The 18,464-nt window shown below is 38.5% G+C and overlaps 1 protein-coding gene across 4 annotated transcripts in view; it reads left to right on the top strand.

Moving 5' to 3' along the window:
• The window catches only part of PAK3 (p21 (RAC1) activated kinase 3), an 88,048-nt gene that overhangs the window by 19,010 nt on the left and 50,574 nt on the right, over positions 1-18,464 (top strand). The window contains exons 2-7 of one of the 4 annotated variants that reach the window (XM_065901081.1): positions 267-367; positions 3,096-3,158; positions 4,736-4,780; positions 5,925-6,078; positions 7,875-7,912; positions 17,255-17,386. In XM_065901081.1, coding sequence (XP_065757153.1) covers positions 267-367; positions 3,096-3,158; positions 4,736-4,780; positions 5,925-6,078; positions 7,875-7,912; positions 17,255-17,386 — 533 coding nt within the window. The remainder of the gene's footprint in view (positions 1-266; positions 368-3,095; positions 3,159-4,735; positions 4,781-5,924; positions 6,079-7,874; positions 7,913-17,254; positions 17,387-18,464) is intronic. The other 3 variants (XM_065901082.1, XM_065901083.1, XM_065901084.1) reach the window with 3 other exon arrangements.

The following is an 18,464-nucleotide window of genomic DNA, read 5'->3' on the forward strand; positions in this document are numbered from 1 at the left end:
AGACTGGTAAAGGACGTAAATCAGTTTGACTGCAAGTTTTGTTTGAATTGGATTTGGAAATTTGTAAATTATTTGGACATAGCATTTTGTCAAACTCTCAGCCATTTATTTAAATAAAATTATAAATTCTGGAGTTAAATATTGTTATAATTGTGTTGGACTCAGTTGTCTTTCAACTTTGTAATTATTTTGATGAACCTAATTGTACAACTTATGGATGCCAAAACTGTATCCCAAATAAATACATGTTAACATTTTGCCTTTAGCCAATAAGAAGAAAGAGAAAGAACGCCCAGAGATCTCTCTTCCTTCAGACTTTGAACATACGATTCATGTGGGGTTTGATGCAGTCACCGGGGAATTCACTGTAAGTAAGCTCCTTATTTTTTTTTTTGTAAGGCATGAAAAGATTCCTTTGTGAAAATAGGTTTGAAGGAAGAATTGCCACGTCCCAAAATGTCAGACTTGATGTCTTTGGTGATTTCAAGGAAGATGGACTTTGCCTAGACAATCACAGATGGAGCTAGAGAGTGGCAAGAGTATTGGCAAAATTATTTTGTCCATCTTAACAAAAACGTCTGATCGCGGTTAGCCTTCAACGTGATTGAAAATGCTAATTTACCACGGCACAGGAGATGTAGTCCAGATAGACTCAGCTTGAGCCTATGCTTTAGCACTTGAAGTGAATCAGAGAACCATTGACTCAACTTGGCCAGTGAAGACAGTCTATCTGAATAATTCAGGCTTTACAATGGAACCTGGATTACCCAGATAAGTTAACCACACTAGCCAAAAATCTCTGTAAAATTGACCTTTTCTTCTCTTTGATTTCAAGAACATAGCTTATTTTTAGGCTTATTTACAGGTATATTTTGTAGACATTCAAAACAACAGACCCCATGTTTCAGGAAGAAATATCGATGGCTGTATCATACGCTTTAGTGGTTATATGCTTACTTTATATTTGTATATATGTGTATATATATATATATATATACACATATATACAAATATAATATATATACATAATGCACAATAAATACCAGTAAGAATTCTCCAGAAAGACTATAGCTATAGATCCAGTCTTTCTTTGGATATTTTTAGTGTTCAAATAGCACACGATCTCAGATCTATGATATTTTATACCTTTTTTTTTTTTTTAAGATCTGGCGTCTTTCTTTTAGATGGATGAAGGAAAAGATGTGGCTAGAAACATGTCCTCAGGAAGATTAACTACTTTTTTATACTAGTGAGGACCTCAATCAAAATGTACATTCTGAGATAATGAGTAATTTTGAATGCATTCTGGAAAAATATTCTTTGATAGAACCATTACCGTTAATTCTTGGATTCTTAAACCAGAGAGAAATTTAGGTATTAAATAATTAAATTTCCTATTTTATAACATGATGGTTAGTGAGTAGACTGTGTCACAAGATTAAATTTTAAAAAAGAAGGAACAAATTAATTTGATTTGGAGAATCAAACCATGTTTCTGAACTGACAGATTACCTTCTTTTTTCAATTCCGGAAGTAAGCAGTGTGAGAATGAAATGGAAACTGACTAAACATCTTAGCCTTGTAAAGTGATGTGAGCTGATTGTATGTTCTCAGTAGCAAGCAGAAGAGAACGTTAAGAAGTGCTGACATTGATAAAGTTGAGATACTGGTTTAGCCAATTTCATCATTGGAGTCAGAGATATTATTCAAATGGCCTTGAGTTTGAGCCCAGCCTCTGTTCTTTGCTGTATTTGAGAATATTCTGTTAGCTACACTTAGAAAATATAACCTCACTGTCACCACTACCACCACCATCATCACCACCCAAAACAAAAAATATTTATATATATTTTTATAATCTGAACAAGTTTAGGTTTTTAAAAAATCATAAACAAAGAGATGACTATTTTTTCTGATGTTTGAAACAGTAAAAGCACTGAATCATTATAAGTTTTATCTTAAAAATCTTCCCTTTTTTATTTTAAGAACTGTCTTTCCTGTTTTGACCTTTTTGTTTTCCATGTGCTTTTCTTCTGTTTAATCTTTTCTTGTTTTATTGTTGTCATTCCATATTTCTCTGTTCTTTTATTCTTCCTTTTTGTTTTCTGATGTGAAAATTTTCCCCTCCACTATTCTCATGTGATACTCTGGTTCCTTTCCAATTTTTAAATTTTTTCCACTCTTTCCTACTTGCTTGACATCTTCTGATAGAATTTCTCTATCTTTAGCTTTTCCTTTGTTCTTTATGGGTTCTGAATGGAAATGAAGGAAAGTGAATCACCATCATCTTGCTGACTGGAGACCATCCATTTTCACTTTGCTGTCAGTTAGAACCCCAGGAATCAACCAGAGAGGGGTGGGGTGGGATGTGTGATGGGCAATCTTTCCAACTGTGAAAAACATTTTGATGCAACTGGACCAAACCAAACAAGAACCTTTCCCCTCCTCCCAAAAACCTAATATAAAATAAAGTGTTTGGATGCAATTGTTAGAAATCCACTGAATATATAGATGAGACGCAGGCTAAATTTGGAAATCTGATGTACTTTATTGTCGCTGTGATAATCTTTCATAACTATTTGTCCCCACCTTGTTTTTTAAAGATACCAAACTCTGCCTTTTTTTTTTTTTACTATCTTAACCTATGATTTACTAACTTTAAAAATACCAAATGATAATAAGCTTTTAAAAGTCATTTTATTGGTAGGATTTAGAATGGGGTCTTAATCGCCCCAGTACCACTAATTGGTTGTGTGTGTGTGTGTGTGTGTGTGTGTGTATGTGTGTGTTCACGTGGAGGGGGAGGGACATATTACTAAATTTGATCATTACAGTTGTTGAGGTTGAATTTTGAGCAATTTGTTGAACTGTCGAGTCCAGTTGTCTCACAAGGGCCTGTTATTTGGAATATCTGGACACTGGTTTGGTGTACTGCTTGGTGCTTACCCTTTGGCTAATTGGCCCATACAACCTTGTACACTTGGTCACACACTTGGACCCTGAGGTTAAAATTAGGTTGGGAGGTGAGATTTGGGGTATGAAACTACTATAAGTCCTTACCCTTTATATTACCATTTTTGTCCCAAATACTTCAGAACTCCCCCTTCCAGACCTCTAGACCTGTGACGGTCGCTTCAAGTCAATCAGAGGGAAAAATGGTATGAGTGATATACATTATCATTTCTTACGATAAGATAAATGCTTGGCCTGTTGTATCATGCTGCCATTTTCCTGGGCTACGCTGGACAATCCCCAGCTTGATGTACATCTAGCTGTTATTACATACATGGTCAGGCTTCTGACGCTCACACTTCTAGGTCTCCATTAGCTATCTGACTTTTGGGGTTTGTACCTCAATTTGGAGTAATGAGTTATGGCTTTCTGATTACATGCCTTTATGGCATACATTCAAATTTAAGTGTCAGGTTTCATTGATGAGCTGGTTTATCTCAAAAAGAGAAAACAATTATGTCATCAGTGTAGTCACGTGGTAAGTATAGTTGTCTGGAGGATCTTTTGCAATCGACAGCAGTTTTTCCTGCTGTCTAGTGATCACAAGACTATTATCACAAAAGTTTAGAAGTGCCATGAGTATGTATAATAACTGCAAATATTCTAATGATTATGGTAATGATCATGCCAGTGATGTCTGCTCTGGTGGTTATGTGAAATGCATACCTGGTTTTGTAACACTTAATAACTCCTTTGGCCATTACAGTATTAACCAAATGCTATTAATTGCACTTAGAATCAGAACTGGGATCATGCATGGGCTCCTGAGTTCAAATTTTTGGCTTAAGGCTTTAGCATCAAATTGCGTGATCAATGCATGTAAAAGTGTCCTTTCACTGTGCTTGGAGTAACCCCAAATGCCAGGAATCAAAGACCTGTAACCCAAATCAAATCAATTGGGTAAAAGCATGTTTCTGTAGCATTGGAAATATCATCTTTATTTAGACAAAGCTGTTACCTTATATCTGATCTTATTTTGTGGGAAGTGGGACTTTAGAACTGCGGCATTAAAATGGAGATTATTCATAATATGGTTCGAAACGAAATGGTTTCCCTTTCCCTGGTCTAAATGTCTAAGAAATTCAAACATAGAGTCTGGCTGTGTGGGAAATCCTTAATCTAGTTTTCTCTAAGCCAGCCACGACTTTAGCTCCAAAATACAGAAGAATCACCTTAATGAGAACAGGTCAAATTCAGCATCACCATATACCTCTTCTTTGAATTTTAGCCATACAGACACTTCCAATGTGAAATTGAAAATGGTTCACCAGAATTGGGAACTGAAATTTGTAAGTTCATCACATGGCCATTGGCTACCTGTGATCACCCAGTCGTAAAAACAACTTACAAATTGTTGTTGAAGCTTTTCATGATGCCATCCTTCTTCCCTCCAAATTCATGTTTCTGCCTTTTAGTAATTTCTCCAGTCATTTAATAGTAATCCTTATTATTGCATATTTATGGAGGAAGCATCTGGCCAAAAGTGGAACTATGCATCCAAACTTTGGAACATCGTTGTTTTCTCTGTTTTCTTAAATCTGTTGTCCTGTAGCCTGTCCTGCCCCTGATTTAGTTAATACCTCCCTATTTTCATAACCGCCCCACTTTAGAAGGGATTAACCCCTCCCCATTCAGACCCATTGGTTTCATCTCCTCCCACCTTCTAAGTTGTCCCACATTCTGTTTTAACTTTCTTTTCTTTCTTTATTTACGTCCATTACAGCCAGATCTCTATGGCTCACAGATGTGCCCAGGGAAGCTCCCAGAGGTGCGTCACAGGCCCAAAAGAAGCTTGCATCAAAGTGCTTCTTTGAGATGTCATAGCACTGCAGCAGCAGGTTCATGTGTGTGCAATAGAGTTGTTGCTTGGCTTATCTCACTTTTTTGTTGTCATTCCCAAACTCTGGAGGCCCACGTCACACATTGTTTTGCCGAGACTTCATAGGACAAAGCCACGTAAATTGTGTCTAGATGCACTTCAGGAAGAGTGTGTCTGTTTCTCGCTCCAAGTCCTCTTGGAGGTTGGTTAATTATGAAATGGGGACATCTGTAGGCCGAACATGTAGGAAAGAGTGCTGAACGCTCAATACAAAGCTAACCTCTCTGTGTAATTTTTGCAATTCTCCTTTGTTAGATTGCCAAACACTCCCTCCTCTCTGCTCTAAATGCTTCAGATTATTGCAAATTTTCAGAAGACTTTGGCATGGTTGCCACTGTCCCCAGGTTCTATGTGGCCGATGAGCGAAGTGGGGAGGAGGGGATGGGGGGAGGAGAGGAGAAAGCTGCAGGGAAAATGTTACTGTTTAGAACCCCTGTGGTTATTGCTCGTCCATGATTCTATTTTTGTCTCCTCTCAATCCCCCTTTATGTTAAAGCTCTAGACCCCCCAAAAAATTACATTTGATAACCAGAGTATGAACTGACCAAGGGTGAGGCTTTACGTTTATTCTAAAAGATATTCTGATTACAACATGCCCAGAAACAGCTTATGTTATTCCAGTCATATAAAATCTATTGATCTGCACTATGACTATGCTGTGTACAGATTTAGAGAAGTCTTTGCTATGTCTGCCCTGAGTCGCCAGAAAAAATAAGCTAAGCCGTAAACATCATTTCATGGGTGAGCAGAGTTAATATGGAGGTGATTTTCATGCGCTTTTTTTTTTTTCTATCCCAGTCATACTCCCACCCACCCTTTTTAAGTTGGATCTTAGTTTTACCTATGTGTTTTAATTAGAGAAGAGAATGATTGCATTATTAAGTTACTAACTTTAAATCTAGAGCGTAACTTCAGTTTCCCAAGTGTAATCCTACAGGTAGCATGGGCTTCTTGGTGAAGAACTTTACTGGAACATGAAAATGCAGCTGTTGCATGTTCTGAGCTTCCATTCTTTCCCTTTGGTTGTCCACAGGGAATTCCTGAGCAATGGGCACGATTACTCCAAACCTCCAACATAACAAAGCTGGAACAGAAGAAGAACCCCCAAGCCGTTCTAGACGTTCTCAAATTCTATGATTCCAAAGAAACAGTCAACAACCAGAAGTACATGAGCTTTACGTCCGGAGGTAAGAGTAAATCTAGGATATCAAAAAGTGAAGAAGTGGGACTTCCCTGGCGGTCCAGTGGTTAGGACTCTGCGCTTCCATGGCAGGGGGCCCGGGTTTGATCCCTGGTCGGGAACCAAGATCCCAAAAGCTGTGCGGTACAGCCAAAAAAAAAAAAAAAAGGAAGAAGTAATTCCAATCTCAGAACCCCAGGATTAGAACAGAATGCCTGGAGGGCATTCGAAGCCGGTTCAAGTTCCTTTTCTGAATGACTTCAACATAAATCAACCAAAAGATGAGTTGGAAATTGAAGTTGATGTTAGGAGATTTACAGTACTTGGGTGATTTTATAACTCAAATAAGGAAATTGTTCAGTGAAGCAGTAGTTGTCGGTTTGAATCAGCAATCACGATTGTTGTTTTGTCTCTTCACTGGCATGAAGACACTGAGTCACTTAGGATCAGGCCTTGTCATGCGTTTAGGAAGTAAGAGGTGTCTGGATCAAACCCTGGTCTCTTGAAATTTATTTTATCCCTTAGATTCACTGAATTGCATGCACCATGGTGACACAGCACACATTTTGTGGTTGCTGGGTTATTTTGATCTGACCGCAAAATCAGACTTAAAGAAAGAAATCATGTCTGGGCCCGTGAGCCATGGCCGCTGAGCCTGCGCGCCCAGAGCCTGTGCTCCGCAACGGGAGAGGCCACCACAGTGCCCGACCCTGCTGGGATTTGATGAGCCTTGCTCGGGATAAAGCATGTGCGGTGCCGACTCCGTTCCTGGAGCATCTCTGGAGAGCTGGGCCGCTGGTAGTTTCTCCTTCTGGGCCCAGACCCTTCAGCCAGAAGGAAGCTCACCCAGCCAGGGCCCGGTCCACACAGAGACTGCACAGCGCTGAGGGGCGGGAACAGAAGTCCCTCATTATGGACCCTCATAGTTAAGGGCTCAATCTTTTTTTTTTTGCCACACTGCACGGCTCGTAGGATCTTAGTTCCCTGACCAGGGATTGAACCCCGGGCCCTCTGCAGTGAGAGCACAGAGTCTTAACCACTGGACCACCAGGGAATTACCCTAGGCTCAATCTTAAAGGAGAACGAACACTCTGAGATGACCATTGCTTGATACAGAATTATAATGGAGTTATATATATTTATTATAAACACCCAACTTTCCTTCCCTTTTTCTTCCCCAGATGTTTGTCAGGCAGGCGGACTCTACCACTGCGCCACCAGGGAAGCCCTGCCACTGCTTTTTAACCCTTTTGTTTTTATGTGTCAAATTCTCTCAGTTTATAAAGATGAAATCCTGAAAAAACTATGTTAGAACTCGACAGTATCTGAGTTATTGCTCTATCCTGAAACTCACCATATGTTTTCTTTATGCTCTCGTGTTGAGGCTAACTAATAGCCTAGGAGGGGAAGGGGAAGAAGGGAAGGGGAAAGGAAGGAAGGGTAGAAGGGAGGAAGGGAAATGAGGGAGGGAGGAGGAGAGGGAAGGAGGAAGTCGAGGAGAAATTCTGGATATAGACGTGTAAAATCATACCAGTCAGGAGTAGGTTATCTCAACACTCCTCAGTATAGATGAGATTCACTGGAGGCCTTCCTTAAGATCTATAAAATGGGGTGGCGAGAATATGGTGATGATGTAAGGGTGTGAGCTATTTTAAGAAAAACTAGTCATTTGTCGTAGTACCTTATTTAATACTGAATCAGAAAATTTCCTTCTGGTCAAACACATGCAGTTTTTTTAAGCATGGTCTCTAAATGAGGCAGTCTTTATGAAACAAAGGTAATATCTTTATCTTCACTTTTCAGATAAAAGCGCACATGGATACATAGCAGCCCATCCTTCGGTAAGTGAAAAATTGAAAACAGTTTTGTATGATCCGTGTTTCCTGTGGTCCAACAGAAAACAATTGTGCAGATCCTGTTTTCAGATACACATAGAATCCCTTAAAAATATTTTAAAGGTGTAATTTAGATACATAAAATTCACCCATTTTTAAGTGTACAGTTTGATGAGTTTTAGTAAATTTATACACCTGTGCTACCATCACCACAATCTAGTTTTCGAACACTTTCATCACCCCAGTAAGATCTCCCAGGTCTGCCTAGAGTTAACCCCCGTCCACCGCACCCTAGCCCTAGGCTATCACTAATCTGGTTTTATAGATTTGTCTTTCTGGACATTTCAAATGGAAATGAAGTAATACAATTGTATGTCCTTTGGGGACTGGCTTTTCTCTCAACGTAACGCTCTTAGGATTCACCCAAGTTGTTGTATTGTATCGATAGCTTGTTCCTTTTTATTGCTAAGTAGTATTCCATGGTATGGCTCTACTGCTATTTAACAATTTACCCATCGAACGGTTTCTAGACTGTTTACAGTTTGGGGCGTTTATAAATAAAGCTACTATGAAAATTCATGCATAAGTCTTTACGTAGACAAATGTTTCTATTTCTCTTACATATAGAATCTTGAAAATAATCATCATAATGATAGAAACTTCTCTTCACTGAACGAATGTGCCAGGCACTAGGCTAATAATACTTTGTATTCACTTAACCATTCCTACAACCCAATTAGGCAAGTCTTATAATTGTCTCCATTTTACAGATGAGGTTCAGAGAGGCGAAATAACTTGTCTAAGGTCATACCACTACATCTTTCGGTGTCACCTGTTCCAACAAAGTGAGACTTTGCCCAAAGTCACATAGATAGTTTTATCAGAGAAGAGACTAGAAAATAAGCAACTTAGCTCAAGGGCCTTGGAAGTGCTATAGTATCTGAAAGAATACCCTAACACAGAAAACAGTCTTAGACAAGGCTTCCCTTTACATGATTTTCATTTTGATATCCTGATAGAAATTATCTCCTGCCTCATTTGCTTCCTTTGGAGTGAAATAATTAGCATTAGTGAAAGTTTCCTCGCCGCTTATTCAGAGTCATGGATAATCAAGCTGATTCTTCCTTTTATAGAGGACAAATGCTGGCCTGCTTGATGTCACCCTGGGCAGCCAGTGTGACAGCAGTAAATCATTTCCGGTAAAAACTAAAGGCTCTGAGATAATACGGCAGTGCCTCAAAAATTTAGAAGAGAATTACCACATGATCCAGCAGTTGCACTTCTGGATATATACCCAGAAGAACTGAAAGCAGGGTCTTGAACAGATATTTGAACACCCATATTCATAGCAGCATTACTCGTAGTAACCAGAAGGTGGAAGCAACCCAAGTGTCCACCAACAGATGAACGAATAAACAAAAGTGGTATATCCATACGATGGAATATTATTCAGCCTTAAAAAGGAAGGAAATCCTTACATAGGCTACAACATGGATGAGCCTTTAAGACATTATGCTAAGTGAAATAATCCAGTCACAAAAAGACAAATACCGTATGATTCTACCTGTATGAGGTATCTAGAGTAGTCAATATCATAGACACAGAAAGTGATTGCTGGGTGAGGTGGAAATGGGGTGTTGTTGTTTAATGGGTACAAAGTTTTAGTTTTGCAAGATGAAAAGAATTCTGGAGATGGATAGCAGGGATGGATGCACAGCAATATGAATATACGTAACACTCCTGGACTAGACGCTTCCAAATGGTTAAGATGGTAAACTTTATGTTATGTCTATTTTACCACAACTAAAAAGAAAACTTAAAAGAGTAAAGGCTCCGGGCATAGGTGTTTAGTCTTATTCCTCCACTTACAAGCTGAGCCACTTTCAGAAAGTGGCCCAGCTTCTGTGACCCTCTCTTTCCTCAGCCTTTAACTGGGAATAATAACAGTACCTACCTCCTAAAACTTGTGTGAATATTGAATATGCTAATCCATATAATATACTTAGTACATTACCTAGCACATACTATGCGTTTATTAAATGTAAGCTACTACTGCTACCACTTGTAGATGGCAACAAAGACGAAAACTCACTCTCTCCATGCGTGAGACTTGTCTGAGGCCATGGTACTGGTGCCTTGTTCAGAATTCTCAGAACAGAGCAGAATGTAGCCCTTCTTTTCTCACTGGTCATTGCCCTCCTTTCGCTTCTTTGCCATGACAGCTTCCTGGGCCTCACTGAAAGCAGCACGTGAAGGGAGATAATAGCAAACTGGGAAAGACAAAAATACCAACCTTCCATGAGCAACACATACCTTACCTCCCTTGATTTAATTACTGTCATTATTGTGCGATACTAGATAAGTATCTTGACAAAGAAATCGTTGTTATCTTTTCAGGTAGTCGGTTATTTTAAACACCAAGCTGCTAGGATAGTCTGTGTGTTGGTTTTCATTTTTGTAAACAGCTTATAGCTCCTAGGACATTGGCCTTTTGTTTTTAGCTTGCTTCTATTGGTCTTACTTACAGAATTAAAACTAAATCTACATAATGTTCAAAATATTCCATCAGATCAGAAAAAGGAAACTCATGAACTCACTGTTTGGAGATAAAACAACTGGATATTCACTTATTTAACATGTATTTATCAAGTGCCTCCTTATAAGCACTAGGAAATTTGGAGCTCAGTCTGGTAAAGGAAGAGAAGTATGAACATAAAGAAGCACAGTACCACATGGATCATGTTACATACCATAAAATATGTCCATGTGCTCTGAGAATTCAAAGGAAGGAGCTTACTTTTAGCTGGGGAGGGAAAAGGAAGCAGGCCCTCGTCTTCAAGGGCTTAAGCTCAGTGCCTAGTACAAAATAGGCACTTGGTACGTATTTGTTGAATATTGAATTAGAAAATGCTTCATAGAAAAGGCGGAATTTGAACTAGATCTTTCTTGAAGGTCAGATGCGATTTGGATCTGTGAAGATAAGGAAGGGCATTCTAAGCAAAGGGAAGGCATGATGAAGGGCAGGGTAGTGAAAAGAGCAAGGGGACAAGGGGGTATGGGTTTGAATGAAGACTGAGACGCAGGAAAAGGAATCATAGGAGTTAAGCCTTGAAAGTTAAGTTGGAGCCAAATCATAGAAGCCCTTCAATGGTATTCTGAGGAATCTGGCCTATGTAAGTGTACAGTGGGAAGCCCTTGAAGTTTTGTGGGGCAGGAGAGTTAGGTGAATAAAGTTTATGCTTTAGAAGAGTGATCTGATCGCAAATGTCCAGAATGAATTAAGGACAGAAGGTAAGACTGGACGCAGGGAGACTGACTGGGGAAATATCGCAAGCGTCCAAGGCCAGAGGTGATGAGGGCCTACGTGAGACAGTGGCAGTGGGAATGGAGATTAGATTTAAATTCCGAAGATGTTTAGGTTATTGATTAGATGTTGGAGGAAAGGTTGAGGTCAGAGATGATTGCAGGCTTCGGATGCTATGTGGGTGGCCAAAAAGATGAGGGTATTATCTTTCAGGAGATGCATATTTCTGGGAGAAGATGCTGAGTTTCCTATCGGACAGTTTGAGTTCGAAGGTTTAGCAAGACTTCCAGATGGAGATAATTGATTAGGCTACTTGAGTAAGGCTGGGTTTCTATTGATTGAATGAACTGAATTTAGACCCTTAAGGTCAGGTTGGGTCACTTCTTTGGGGCTCAGTAACTTGGGGAATTGCATCTTGTGTTCTCCTTATGGTTCTAGGGGGAGATTGCACTTCACACTGCTTGTGCTTTTGTTGCATTAGAAACACTCCCAGTAGACCTAGCTATCCTACAGGATGTGATTTAATGGGATTGACTACCCCTTCTCGACATAGCCTGAACTGCTCACAAGTTTTGGCATCTTCTAGTAGCCTGGGTGGGAATCAAAATGGAAACAATGTTCTATTCACTAAATGTGTTAAACTAATGGCAATATAATTAATAGTGAATTCAGCGATGCCTCTCATAGTCATATGAATCTGCTTTACTGCCCACTCATGATAGCTTCTTTGGTATTAGTGTTAGTAAACGCTAAATACCGTTCAGGGATCTACTCTTCAATTTGAGGCTACTTTGAAATTTGTGTATATTTATTGTACTATTGAGAGTGAAGTAATGCATTGAGAATCCTGAGCGAGTATTTTGAGTGGAAGGTAACAGCAATAATACGAGTATGCCGTGATTTGTGCCTAGAGAAACTGGGTGTACGTGTGACAGATGACACTTTTTTGATTTACAGTACTGGCTTATTTTGTTCATCTACATAAGTGCTTTTTTTAAAATTTCAGTATGCATTAGAATTGGCTGGATAGCCTGTTAAAATGCAGATTCTAGGGCTCCATTCCCAGAGTAGAATGCAGCCCTGAAATCTGTATTGTAAACAAGCAACGAAGAGGGGCTCTCAGGCCACACTTAGCATTATCTAAAGTCTCCAAAGTCCTTACTTCTTCTTTCTTCGACCTTTAACAATTAAGCTCAAAGAAAGGAGAGTTTCCTAAGGTAGTTCCACTAGCTGGTGTATTCTCTAGAGCAGGGTTTACAACTTGGAGTCCATGAATGGGCTTCAGAAGACACATGAACTCTTGAAATTATATGTAAAACTATGTGTCTACCTGTATTTTTCTGGGGAGATAGGCCAAACCCTTTAGAATTGGAAATGAGTCCAAGACCCATTCAGGTTAAGAATAACCTGCCTAGCTCAACTGAATGTGTGGCATAATGACTGTCAAAAATACTTAATTTCAAAAAGACCAAAAATTCCTTACTTGATCTCCATCTGTCTCTATCTTTACAAGTTTAGACATACTAGACATAGTAATCCTCAGCCTGGAAGGAAGAGTGTAGCAACATTATAACTTTGACTCCCCCAAAGGCCATCAAAAAAAGCTGTTAATCAAGGAAAGCTAAGTTTATTACACTTACAGGAGCAAGTAAGAGCACTGCCAGTGTCTTAGAAACGGGATGTCAAGGGAGAATATCCATAGGGTTTTGGAGCACGGCTATGTGATTTTGAAGCAGGTGTCGCAAGGCAAGAAACGAGTTAAGATTGTGCAGTGTTTCCGATAAAGTAACTTTGGATTGGGGAATACAGCAAAGTGAGGGTCTTGAATAGAGCTTTGGTGAGCAAGCTGTTGTTATTCTTAATAAGTAAATTACTTCAGTTGGTTCAGTCTTATCTTCCAAGAACAAGTATTTCTTAAAGTGAGAAGCTAAGTTATTTTTGCTTGTTCTCAGTATTGTGTAACATAAGAACAGGAAAACATGCTCCATCTTGATATTGTTTCACATAGGGAAAAGAAAGTATGCCCAGCCCCAGTGTTATTTACACAGGGATGGAAAATCTGTGGAAAAAATACACAGGAGCAAGAAATTATGTTCATTTCAATTCTTAGTACCAAGGCCTGGTATCTATGTGTAATGCTGGGTAGTTAATGCTCCCTGGCCCAACCAACATCCAAAACATAATGTCCACTGAAGGTCACACATTCTTTCCAACCAACCAACGTGCCAGCATAGTGTTTGGTCCCAGATAAACAGACATGTATCTTCTTCCTGCCCTGTAAACCCTCAAAGGATGAAAATCTTTAGGTTTTCGAATAGTCCCTTAGTCCATCCTTAGAGACTGGAATGTCCCCCATATGAAATTAGAGTAGTGAGGATAGTAATGAATGTTAAGAATCAGTCGGTGAAATTTTGCAGGTGGATCTTCTCTAGTAAATTAGCGAGAACTGAAATGTGCAAGGCTACCTCTTGGCCGGTAGGCACTGGGTGGTCTTTGTACCAGTTTAAGGGTTGGGCCATTTTTAGATGCTCATAGGCTGTATATACGCTCTCACTTATGGAGGACATGTGATGCATTGTATCAAATATATCAAGTATATTAAAGGGCCTCTATATCCCGCTTTTTATTTTTGCTATAAACTTTTAAAAGTAATTTTTAAAATGTTAATTTTGAGATTATTTGATCATAAGTAGCACTTAATTTATGGTTAGCTGTAATTTCTTAGAAATCACTGTGAATACTCAAGAACTGTTGCTAAATAGAACAGCCTAACCTATAATTTGTTTTTTAATATAATGAAATTTCTATAAATACTAAATTTAAATAACTAATTAATTAAGTTGACATATATTATACTTAACAGACATTTAATTAGACATTAACTGACTTAAATTTTATCATTTTCTTGTGGCATTTTGGAGCCGATGATTCATTTCTGAGTTCAGATATTTTCATAGGCACACGTAAAGCTTATTATTCCTAGGCATGGCTCTGCCCATCTACCAAGGAACAGTGATTAGTTGCATTCTGGATCCCAGCTGGCATAAGATAGAGTAGAAGTTTCTGGAACAAAATAATATCAAAGCAAATACCATTAATCCAAAGGCAACTTCTCCCTGTGCCCTGAGGTGCCCTGAAGAATTAGTCTTTCACAAAAAGAAACTGATTTTTTATCTAGAAATATAACGTCATTAATATATGTTGCTATCCACGCTGCCACAACCCAATGTAATAGCCCAGCTGTTTTGGCTAAATTAAGAATAAATAAGCTGTACACCTGAAACTAACACAACATTGTTAGTCAACTATACTCCAATATAAAATAAAAATTTAAAAAAATAGAAAAACAATATCAAGTAAGCATATAAACTTCAATCTATAAACCACTCAGCGTATATATCAGGCAATCAAATATTCTTTCAAATTTATAAATTCTAAGTTGTCTTGTCACAGTATATAAATCTTGCTGGCTCCAATAAGATATATGGTTATACCTGTTACACCACCGTAGGTTTATACATGATTATAGAAAATCCACAGTGAATTTAAGTCACAGACTGAGGTCCTTTGATGTAACAGTCTATTAGTAGGCTGTCTGCATCTGCCTCAGGAACTTTGTCCTCGAGGAATGAAAATTCTTTCTAGTCTCCAAAGAAGATATACAGATTGCCAACAAACACATAAAAGGATGCTCAACATCACTAATCATTAGAGAAGCGCGAATCAAAACTGAAATGAGATATCACCTCACACCAGTCAGAACGGCCATCATCAAAAAATCTACAAACAATAAATGCTGGAGAGGGTGTGGAGAAAAGGGAACCCTCTTGCACTGTTGGTGCGAATGTAAATTGATACAGCCACTATGGAGAACAGCATGGAGGTTCCTTAAAAAACTACAAATAGAACTACCATATGACCCAGCAATCCCACTACTGGGCATATACCCTGAGAAAACCATCATTCAAAAAGAGTCATGTACCACAATGTTCATTGCAGCTCTATTTACAATAGCCAGGTCATGGAAGCAACCAACCTAAGTGTCCCTCGACAGATGAATGGACAAAGAAGATGTGGCACATATATACAATGGAATATTACTCAGCCATAAAAAGAAATGAAATTGAGTTATTTGTAGTGAGGTGGATGGACCTCGAGTCTGTCATACAGAGTGAAGTAAGTCAGAAAGAGAAAAACAAAGACCATACGCTAACACACATATAAGGAATCTAAGAAAAAAAATGGTTCTGAAGAACCTAGGGGCAGGACAGGAATAAAGATGCAGACGTAGAGAATGGACTTGAGGACACAGGGAGGGAGAAGGGTAAGCTGGGACGAAGTGAGAGAGTGGCATGGACATATATACACTAACAAATGTGAAATAGATAGCTAGTGGGAAGCAGCCGCATAGCACAGGGAGATCAGCTCAGTGCTTTGTGACCACCTAGAGGGGTGGGATAGGGAGGGTGGGAGGGAGGGAGATGCAAGAGGGAAGAGATATGGGGCTATATGTATATGCATAGCTGATTCACTTTGTTATAAAGCAGAAACTAACACACCATTGTAAAGCAATTATACTCCAATAAAGATGTGAAAGAAAGAAAGAAGAAAGAAAGAAAGATAGAAAGAAAGAAGAAAGAAAGAAAGAAAGAAAGAAAGAAAGAAAGAAAGAAAGAAAGAAAGAAAGAAAGAAAATTCTTTTTAGGCTTAGCCTGAGCCAGTGTACTCAAAGGCATAAACAAAATATAAACAAGTACACACACACACAGGCACACACACATGACAAAAACTCAAAAACCATCTGTAATAGTGCTGTCCAACAGAAATGTAATAAAAGCCATATGTGTAACTTTAAATTTTCTGATTTTCATTTTTAAAAGTAAAAAGCAATAGGTGAAATTAATTTTAATAATATATTTTATTTAACCCAACATATTAAAATATTTTTATTTCAACATACACTCAATATAAAAAGCATTAAGGAAATATTTTATATTTTTTTCTTATTATGTATTCAGTATCTGGTATGTAGTTTTCACTTACACCTTACATCTCGACTCAGACTAGCCGCATTTTAAGTGTTGAATAGCCATCATACTGAACAACAAAGACCTATATCATAGTTCAGTGATTTTTAAACTTAAGCAAGCATCAGGATCACCTGGAAGGCTTGTTATAGCACAGATTGCTGGGTCCCACTCCCAGAATTTGATTCATAGGTCTGGAAAGAGTCCAAGAATTTGCATTTCTAACAAGTTCCTTGATGGTGCTAGTGATGTTGACCTGGGGACCACACTTTGAGTACCATGGCCGTAGTTATTTCAAAATCCACCTTTGGTACAATTTTACCCCTGCATTAATGTGAATGATCAAGAACCAACCCTAGATACTGTGGTTGCTGTCATTATTTTTGGTGTTATTGAAATTTTTCTCATTGCAAATCATCATTTACCTGTTGGTTGAGATTGAAAGTTATTTATGTAGATGAGTATTCCTTAAATCTTCATGTCTGTTATTCTCTGAGTGCTTCTTTCCAGGAGGCTGAACAGGAAAGAAACATTTATGGGCTTGCTTGTACTTAGTGAATATTTGCAGAGCTGTATTTATGCCATATCCATATGCATGCTGTGATCTTTAGGCACAAACTAGCCATTTGCTGGTTGACAAACTGTCAATCAACACATTGACAATCTGCCCGGTACCAATTCAAGGCGTTAATAGCAATTAATTTGATCTTTAAAATATATTCATTGATTTCAAAAACACTGAACTTGAAAATGTTCAATGAATAGCTCACTGTTTTTGAGCTCAGTGGAAAATAAAAGGAATTTTTAAAATTTCTTGGTGCTTAAATCCTGACCTGAATTTATCTCTGAATGTGGGCAGGTTCTGGCCACCAAATCGTAGATGGTTCTGCGCATTTGTAAAAGTTGAAGTTCCTTCCTATCCCTACATGCTTAGATATTTTATCTCCCTTTTCTCACTTCTGAAGAAAAACAATGAGGAGTTAAGATCTGGTCTTTAAACTTTGTTTTTACCGTAAGAGTACAAAAACAGCATCAGAGCCTCCCTTGGCTCCCCCTGTGTCTGAAGAAGAAGATGAAGAAGAGGAAGAAGAAGAAGACGACAATGAGCCGCCACCAGTCATCGCACCAAGACCAGAGCATACAAAATCAGTAAGTCCCAAGTGACCGTGTTTCCAAATGATTCAACAGATGTCCTTTGGCATAGTCCTAGAGTCAGAATCTAGTTAATCACCTAGTATCTGTTGAGCATCTATGTTCCCGGAACTAGAGTATAAGATAAGAATTTCACTGGGGTTGCTGTTTGAGGATGCAGATTAGCACATGACAATTAGAGAATAATACCAAGCAATATACAAATAAGTGCTAAATTTTAAAACTGCTGCAGAAGTTAAGAAAGAGAACAAAATCCATGGGAATCTGGTAGGAAGAATTGCATATGCAGAGGCACCAAGACCACAATTAGCACAGCATGTTTGGGGGCCTCAAAAGACTAGCTCCTGAGAGCTTTCAAGGGCAGTATACTTGAAGCAACTTAAAGATCTTTTTTGCTAGAAATCACTTGTCTTTAAAAACTCATTAAAGGTTGAGGGGCAGGGTGGAGGGAGGAATGAATAGGTGGAGCACAGAAGATTTTTAGAGCAGAGAAAATACTCTGTGTGATACCATAATGATGGATGCATGTCATTACACATTCATCCAAACCCATAGAATGTGCATTAAGAGTGAACCATATGATTGATGGATTGAAAGTGATGAAAAATAGGGTACTTGAATATCGTAATCCTATTGGTCCACGCTCTGTGTGGCCAAAAATACAACAGCCCAACTCTACCTTCATTATAGTTTGTTCCTCTAGTTCCTCCTACTTGACTTCTGTAGGTAAATACAGTTTGGTAAGTATCTCTACAGAAATTGATGGCCCTGGAGGCTGCCATCCCATATAAAGGGTAATGGGAGACAGAAAAGGCATTTCTGAAAAGAAAGACTCAGAGGGGAAGGCCAAACATAAATTTTGAGAATTAGAAGAGAGATATCAGGCATAATCAGACCCTAAAACTTTAGGAAAGTGATTTAATTGTCTAAGGTCTTACAACTCTTTAGTTATAGAATTTTCACTAGTATCTGTATTACCCATACCCAATTAGTGATTTTTGGATTCAAGGAACATTGAATTTATTAATGATCTACAAAAATGGATACTTCTGAAGTCGTTATTGTAAAGGATACA

This window comes from Phocoena phocoena, chromosome X, assembly GCF_963924675.1.
Source record: "Phocoena phocoena chromosome X, mPhoPho1.1, whole genome shotgun sequence".
In the NCBI taxonomy this organism is placed as follows: Eukaryota; Metazoa; Chordata; class Mammalia; order Artiodactyla; family Phocoenidae; genus Phocoena; species Phocoena phocoena.